The sequence below is a fragment of the Myotis nattereri genome, assembly GCF_964212035.1.
Source record: "Myotis nattereri genome assembly, chromosome: 3".
NCBI lineage: Eukaryota > Metazoa > Chordata > Mammalia > Chiroptera > Vespertilionidae > Myotis > Myotis nattereri.
Window position 1 is genome coordinate 124430 of NC_138077.1, and position 8685 is coordinate 133114.

Below are 8685 nucleotides of genomic sequence, written 5' to 3' on the forward strand. Positions count from 1 at the left end.
CACATGTTTGAAGCTGGGACTGTCACTCCAACTCAGTTCCTGTGGGTCTCAGTCCAACATTTCCAATTTACCTATTTAGTCTACTAATTCACTGGCTCACCCAATCAATCAATCAATCAATCAATCAAATAATCCCTAGGCCCCATACCAGGAACTGTGGGTGCACAGGTGAGCTGGGCACAGGGTCATCCCTCCAGAAGCTCACAGTCTAGAAACGGTATTTCTACAGCATCAGACACTGAACAGACTGCGTCAGAGAATCCAAAATGTGCACAGATCCTGAGAGCATCAGGCACTGAGCTCCCAGATGCCAGTGTCTCCATCGTCTTCATTTCTGTAGCTGCTGCTTACTGTTCAATTCTTTTTTCTACTTTTGCAGCAAAATGGAGTTAGTTCAGCTCTACAGCCTCCAATCTTATCTTCAAAGGAAAGGCATTCGATCTCACAGCGACCAGACATCTTTGCACAACGGATATGCCTTCGAGGTCCTCCCCTGGCTGTGAAGGAAGAGATTAGTCTTCAGTTACCCAGTAATTAATTCCTGGGTGACAACCTTTACATCGCCCAGGCCAAGTGCAGAATTCCCCACCAGGAACCTCCTGGAGACAGAGCGTAAGTCTGCGACAAGCCATGTCCCCAGAGAGCTGTGTCTGAGCTCAGGTCCCTGGAAGTCGGTGCAGAGTCCTGACTTGATATTCATTTAGGAAAACCAACCAACAAACAAGGAGTTCCCTCTGTCCTAATCATGTCTAGGGAATAAGCAACAGAATTTTTGTTCCTGGTCGGGAAACAGTATACTTTCTAGTTTCAAGAAATAGTCCTTTCCAATAAATGACGTTTTCATGTCTCCACATTAATAGTCTCCGATATGTAGCAAACAGTGAAGGCTGTGCTATTTACATTACAGGCAGGTAGGGACAGGGTTGTGGGGTTCAGGCATAAAAGGGTCATGGTAGTAGCCGGCTCTGTAAAGAGGGGCAGCAGAATAGCGTCTGTAGCCCAGCAAGCACGTTTAGAACAACATACGCAACGTGTGTTCATTCAGAACCGAGAGACGAAGCTGAAGAGAACGAAAATGTTTCCAGAGAGGAGTGACTGGGGGGAGGGGGCCATGTATTCTCAGGAGAAAGAGCCGAAAACACTGGCAGTCCCTCCAGAGGAGTCCTGCTTCTTCTTGGAAAGAACAACACTGGGGGGAAAAGGTGCATTTTAGCTGTTACACAAACGAGATATTAGGCTTGTTCATGTCCAAGTGAGGGCTCCAACCAACAAGAAGAAGCGGCAAAGACTTAGATTTCGGCTCAAAGGGGAAAATGTGTGAACAGCCCAAAGTTGAACTGGGGATGCTGGGAGTTCCAGATCACTGAAGTCTATCAGGCATCCAACCGGCAGACCCTGAGCCACGGATGAACAGCTGCTCCCACACACGTTTCTGTGAAAGAAGCTAAGGCACGACTTGGCTACCGCCACCAAGAAGCCTGTTCGCCTGCCTCCTTGGGCTCTATTGTCCTGACAGCTTGAACTAAAATTAATCTCTAGATACAACCAATAGCTAAGCATCCTGGAGAAAGTATATGCTTCTCCAAGGTCAGGTCTTTAAAGACGACACAGAGATTCTAGCAAAACACCCCGAATCGGACTTGTTTGGAAAAGTCAAGGTAGGGGCTGCTGCCTTTGGCAGGGTCCCCCTAGAGCAGCGGTTCTCAACCTGTGGGTCGCGACCCTTTGGGGGTCGAATGACCCTTTCACAGGGGCCGCCTAAGACCATCGGAAAACACATATGTAATTACATATTTTTTTGTGTGATTCATCACTATTTTTTCATTATGCTCAATTTGTAACAATGAAAATACATCGTGCATATCAGATATTTACATGACGATTCATAACAGTAGCAACATTACAGTAATGAAGTAGCAACGAAAATAATGTTATGGTTGGGGGTCACCACAACATGAGGAGCGGTGTTAAAGGGTTGTGGCATTAGGAAGGCTGAGAACCACTACCCTAGAGGCCACTGACCTTTCGGAAATCCTCCTTACAGACATTCCAACCACGTCCCGGCTTCCCCACATCGGCCGACATGAAACATGCATAGCGTGCTTACATAGTGAACTGGGGCAGATAATTAGGACAATAATGACAAGCGCAATGAAAAAAAAGGCAATAATAACCTGATAAACAAAAAAGGCAATTATAACCTGATGAACAAAAAGATAGATACAGAAGCAGAGAAGCATTGATCAGACTGTCAAACTACAGCGGGAAGGCCAGGGAGTGTTGGGAAGGGGGGGGGGGCGGGGAAGAGATCAACCAAAGGACTTGTATGCATGCATATAAGCACAACCAATGGACACAGACACTGCAGGGGGTAGGGGTGGGATGAGGGCATGTGATGGGGGCAATAATAACAGGTGACCCTGTCAGAGCACAGAGTGTGCCTGGCACCGTGAGAGCCATTGACAGGAACACGGGGGCTGTGACACTGTGCCCGGGCGGTGTCTTCCTTGCAGACTTTCAGTACGAGGACCCCCGGGTTTTAGCTGGACACGTGGACACTGAGCCAACGACATCAGTTCCTGTGTGGATCAATGATACAGAAGTGAACAGATGTTTCTAGGGCGTCTTTTTCATCGTGTTCTTGACTTACCTTTAGCTTTCCTGTTAGAGCATCTTTATTTATTTTTATTTTTTAAATTTTATGTTATTGTTTAAAGTATTACACATAGTAGTACATATATCTCCTTTTTTCCCCATTGATCTTCCCCCAGCCTCTCCTACCCCCGTCACATGCCCTCATCCCACCCCTACCCCCTGCAGTGTCTGTGTCCATTGGTTGTGCTTATATGCATGCATACAAGTCCTTTGGTTGATCTCTTCCCCCGCCTCCCCAACACTCCCCGGCCTTCCCGCTGTAATTTGACAGTCTGATCACTGCTGCTCTGCTTCTGTATCTATCTTTTTGTTCATCAGGTTATAATGTTCTTTATTTTCCATAAATGAGTGAGATCATGTGGTATTTTTCTCTCATTGCCTGGCTTATTTCACTTAGCATAATGCTCTCCAGTTCCATCCACGCTGCTGCAAATGGTAAGAATTCCTTCTTTTTTACAGCAGCATAGTATTCCATCGTGTAGATGTACCACAGTTTTCTAATCCACTCATCTGCTGATGGGCACTTAGGCTGTTTCCAGATCTTAGCTATGGTGAATTGTGCTACTATGAACATAGGGCTGCATATATCCTTTCTGATTGGTGTTTCTAGTTTCTTGGGATATATTCCTAGAAGTGGGATTACTAGGTCAGATGGGAGTTCCATTTTTAGTTTTTTGAGGAAACTCCATACTGTTCTCCACAGTGACTGCACCAGTCTGCATTCCCACCAGCAGTGCACGAGGGTTCCTTTTTCTCCGCATCCTCGCCAGCACTAACCATTTGTTGATTTGTTGATGATAATCATTCTGACAGGTGTGAGGTGGTACCTCATTGTCGTTTTGATTTGCATCTCTCAGATAATTAGTGGCTTTGAGCATGTTTTCATATGTCTCTTGGCCTTCCTTCTGTCTTCTTTAGAAAAGTATCTATTGCCCTAACGGGTTTGGCTCAGTGGATAGAGCGTCGGCCTACGGACTCAAGGTCCCAGGTTCGATTCCAGTCAAGGGCATGTACCTTGGTTGTGGGCACATCCCCAGTAGAGAGTGTGCAGGAGGCAGCTGATTGATGTTTCTAACTCTCTATCCCTCCCTTCCTCTCTGTAAAAAATTAATAAAATATATTTTAAAAAAAGAAAAGTATCTATTTAGGTCCGTTGCCCACTTTTTTATTGGGTCATTTATCTTCCTTTTATTAAATTGTATGAGTTCCCTGTAAATGTTGGAGATTAAATCTTTATCAGTGATAACACTTGCAAATATGTTCTCCCATACAGTGGGCTTTCTTGTTGTTTTGTTGATGGTTTCTTTTGCTGTGCAAAAGCTTTTTTTTAATCTTTAATTTCTTTATTGGTTAAGGTATTACAAATGTGTCCTCATCCCCCCATTAACCCCCCCCCCCCCCCACACACACACACACACACTCATGCTCTCATCCCCCTGTTGTCTGTGTCCATTGGTTTGGCTTATATGCCTGCATACAAGTCCTTTGGTTGATCTCTTCCCCTTACCCCCTCCCTCCCTTACTTTCCCTCTGGGGATTGATAGTCTGATCACTGCTTCTCTATCTCTGGATCTGTCCCTTTTCATCAGCCTAAGCTTTTTATTTTGATGTAGTCCCATTTGTTTATTTTCTGTTTAGTTTCCATTGCCCTAGGAGCGGTATCAGTGAAGAAATTGCTTTGGCATATGTCTGAGAAAATGCCAAAATGCCTGTGGATTCCTCTAGTATTTTTATAATTTCCCGTCGTACATTTAAGTCCTTTATCCATTTTGAGTTTATTTTTGTGTATCGTGTAAGTTGTTGGTCTAGTTTCATTTTTTTTGCATGTATCTGTCCAATTTTCCCAGCACCATTTATTGAAGAGACTCTCTTGACTCCATTGTATGTTCTTGCCTCCTTTGTCAAATATTAATTGAGCGTATTGGTTCGGGCCGATTTCTGGGCTCTCTATTCTATTCCATTGATCTATATGTCTGTTCTTGTGCCAGTACCAGGCAGTTTTGAGAACAGTGGCTTTGTAATACAGCTTGAAATCTGGTATTGAGATCCCACCTACTTTGTTCTTTCTCAGGATTGCTGTGGCTATTCGGGGTCTTTTTTTATTCCAGATGAATTTTTGGAAAGTTCATTCTAGGTCTGTGAAATATGCCATTGGTATTTTAATGGGGAGTGCATTGAATCTATAGCTTGCTTTGGGTAGTATGGACATTTTAATGATGTTGATTCTATCAATCCATGAACATGGTATGTTCTTCCATCTGTTTATGTCTTCCTCTATCTCTTTCTTTCAGTGTCCTGTAGTTTTCCGCGTATAGGTCTTTTACCTCCTTAGTTAAGTTTATTCCTAGGTATCTTATTTTTTTTGGTGCGATGGTAAATGGGATTGCTTTTTTAGTCTCTCTTTCTGAAAGTTCACTATTGGTGTATAAAAATTCCATAGATTTTTTGGCATTAGTTTTGTATCCTGCTACACTGCCAAATTCATTTATCAAGTCTAATAATTTTTTGATGGAGTCTTTAGGGTTTTTTATGTACAATATCATGTCATCTGTGAATAAGGACAGTTTTACTTCTTTTCCAAGTTGGATGCCTTTTTTTTCTTCTTCTTGTCTAATCACAATGGCTAATACTTCCAGCACTATGTCGAACAGGAGTGGTGAGAGTTGGCATCCCTGTCTTGTTCCTGTTCTTAGGGGAAATGATTTTAGTTTTTGCCCATTGAAGTTGATGTTGGCTGTGGGTTTCTCGTATATGGCTTTTATTATGTTGAGGTATGATCCTTCTATTCCTACCTTGCTGAGAGTTTTTATCAAAAATGGGTGTTGGATTTTGTCAAATACTTTTTCTACATCAATTGATATGACTATGTGGTTTTTATCTCTCAATTTGTTTATGTGATGCATCACATTTATTGATTTGTGAATATTGAACCATCCTTGCATCCCTGGGATAAATCCTACTTGGTCATGGTATATGATCTTTCTGATGTACTGCTGGATCTGATTTGCTAGAATTTTGTTGAGGATTTTGGCATCTATGTTCATGAGAGATATTGGCCTGTAATTCTCTTTCATTGTGTTGTCTTTATCTGGTTTTGGTATTAGGGTGATCCTGTTGCAGCGGTTCTCAACCTGTGGGTCGCGACCACTGAAAATCCATCCTGCATATCAGATATTTACATGACAATTCATAACAGCAGCAAAATTACAGTGATGAAGTAGCAACAAAAATAATTTTATGGTTGGGGGTCACCACAACATGAGGAACTGTATTAAAGGGTAGCGGCATTAGGAAGGCTGAGAACCACTGTAGCATCTTTAAAACCAGATAAAACAGTCACGGGTTTAGAATGGCGAGTTGACCTTCCTCCCTAGTGCCAATTTGACTTAATGGGCAAGAGCCTTCTATCCAGCCTAGTCAGCTTATTTATTTTTAGACTTTGACATGAAAGGGAAATAAACTATCTTTTTTTAGTCACTCTATTTTAAACTTTCTTTAGTAAAACAAGTTTGCCTTTAATTCATATAGCAGGTGCCTTCATCTTATAAACAGCCCTATTGTCATTACCATTTATAGAAAAGAATTGGAAGCACAGAGTTCATAGAGCTCATGTATGAGGACTGGGAGTGAGGTCAGCCTCAAGCATCTTGGCATAATTGTCGGCGTCTATTGCCTCTTGCATTGATCATCAAGCTCACTTTTGACTCTGAGATTCTCTGGGGCGGTGGTCCTAATTTGTGCCTGCTCTGTGCTTATTGGGAATTCAAATGTGCTCGAGCTGAGTGAGGGGTAGGGAGCGCTTGAGGAACTGGAGTCCTGATGAAAGGAGGTAGAGAGGACAGCTTAAAGTCAATTCCCTGGCCTGGGTGCACAGTGTGACCCCCAGGGCAAGAGACTGGGGGCAAGAGCTAAGTAACTTGATTCTGCAAGTGAGACTGTGAAATACGAGGGCATTATTCTTGGCTCTATTCTTTACTTTTAGTCCTGGCTGCTTTCAAAAGAGCAATGGAAATACCACCTCCCAGGAAGCCATTCCTAATCCTGGAGCGAGAACCAAGCTTCTACATCTATTACAGTATTTTGTACATCTTCCTGTCTTGGACATTCACTTCATCTATTTTAAATTTATCAAATGCTATTTACTGTTATATGCAAACTATTTTTGACCAACATAGAAACAATAAACCAATAAAACATCAAGCAAATTAAGGGCAAAGGCCATGCTCTAATTATATTTTTACTTCCATTCTACCTGTCTTTACTATAGTTCTCAGAACAATCTCTCATGAAGAGTGAGCGCACATTCAGTATTTATTGGTTCATTAGGCCTACCGAGGCCCAACTGCATGATGAACAAGTGCAGGAATTCAGGACCCATGCATGGAGCAGCGTCATAACGGGGGTGATAGACAGTTGAGGGGGGATGGACAAAAAGAGTTCTTAGGGTGTTGAGCAAATAGAGACCATTTCAAAGGACTCAGAACTTAAAAGTGAACTAATCAAGATGTTAGTGGTTTAAATGATGTAATTTGCATGGGTGTGTGCGAGCTAGAAAGAAAGTCCAAAATAATCCAAGATTAGGAGATTTGGACAATTTAGGGCAGTGGTTCTCAACCTTCCTAATGCCGCAACCCTTTAATACAGTTCCTCATGTTGTGGTGACCCCCAATTTCATTGTGACAAATTGAACATAATTAAAGCATAGTGATTAATCACAAAAACAATATGTAATTATATATGTGTTTTCTGATGGTCATGGGCGACCCCTGTGAAAGGGTCGTTCGACCCCCAAAGGGTCGCGCCCACAGGTTGAGAACTGCTGATTTAGGGAGACATGGAAAAATAGACTGTTAAGAACTTGTTGCCATATGTTTGGTTTCATCGAGGCAACCAAGGCTGTACTTCCCTAAATGAGCAAGAGTGTCTGGAATTTGCCTCTGAGATTTTTCTCTCATTTCCCAGCAGTCACTGTAAACAACCTGAAGCTGGTAGGAGATTGCAGAGGAGAAGATGACTTTACAAGGAAAGAAGTCTGAACCCTTTGTAGAACTTTTAGGACAATTAACTGCATACTCTCTGGTTAAAGATGTCTGGGTCAGTGTGGCCCCATTGTCCTGTGTCTGAGCTCAGGGAAGGATTTCCAGTAACTCGTGCATCTTGGGTTCTTTTTAAACTATGGGGTGAGTTGTGCACTTTCCTAAAAGCCCAGCTTTCTTCTCAAAAGACAGATCCTGAACAGACTGCAATCCTTCCATCCTTTCCCTCTTACCTGAGAAGATCTGAGCAAGAAGGAGGAGGACAGCAACGGTTAAGAGAAAGATTCTCATGGCACCAGGCATCCGTGGAGAGAGGCCGCACCCAACGCTTCTAACAGGAACCTTAGAACAAGTGCCGAGGCTCTGAAAGGACGAGAAGTCAACTCGGGTTTGCAATGTTCCTTAAGAATCGACTGTTCTGAATGCCTCATTAAACAAGGTGTGGGCTGACAAGTCAGGCTTTACCTACGTCACGTTTATGGGAGAGGAAGGCCGGGACCCTGTCTTCCTGCCTGGAACGCTCGCCTACGTCTCTGCCGAGGCAGCTCCTGCTTCTCCCTCAAGCCCCGTCTCAAGGTCCTCCACCTCCATGAGATCTACAACCACCATTGCTTTTCTTCCTACCTAAGATTTTACGTGCACCGTACCCTCTGTGCTTTAAGGGCAAACAGACAGCACTGGTTAAAATAAAGTGAGGCTGAGGCAAGGAGACATTACCACCGTTACTAGAGTGACCAGTTTGGAAATAGGTTCTTCCCTGGTGTCACAGAAAAGGAATTTCAGGGACACACACCTAGGAGGGTTTTAGCAATAGTGGCAGGATTTACCCTTGACAATCCACTCAGCAGGTAGATCGTGTTTACTGCCCCAGGTGCCCACGCCTGGTGCCTCATCCACCGCCAGGTGGCTTAGCTCCCTCTTGCTGAGAAAGAAGTCCAGCTGCCGGGCAGCAGCCCACATGTGGGGCCCAGGAGGGTCAACAGGGCCCAGAGCT

The 8685-nt window shown here is 43.5% G+C and overlaps 1 protein-coding gene across 1 annotated transcript; it reads right to left on the reverse strand.

Moving 5' to 3' along the window:
• Positions 1–354: 354 nt before the first annotated feature.
• LOC308516960 (beta-defensin 107-like) lies at positions 355–7994 on the reverse strand (the record flags this gene model as incomplete). Its single annotated transcript, XM_081088004.1, has 2 exons — positions 355–497; positions 7925–7994. 2 exons carry the CDS (start codon positions 7992–7994, stop codon positions 355–357), a joined length of 213 nt encoding a protein of 70 aa, XP_080944130.1.
• Positions 7995–8685: the final 691 nt, after the last annotated feature.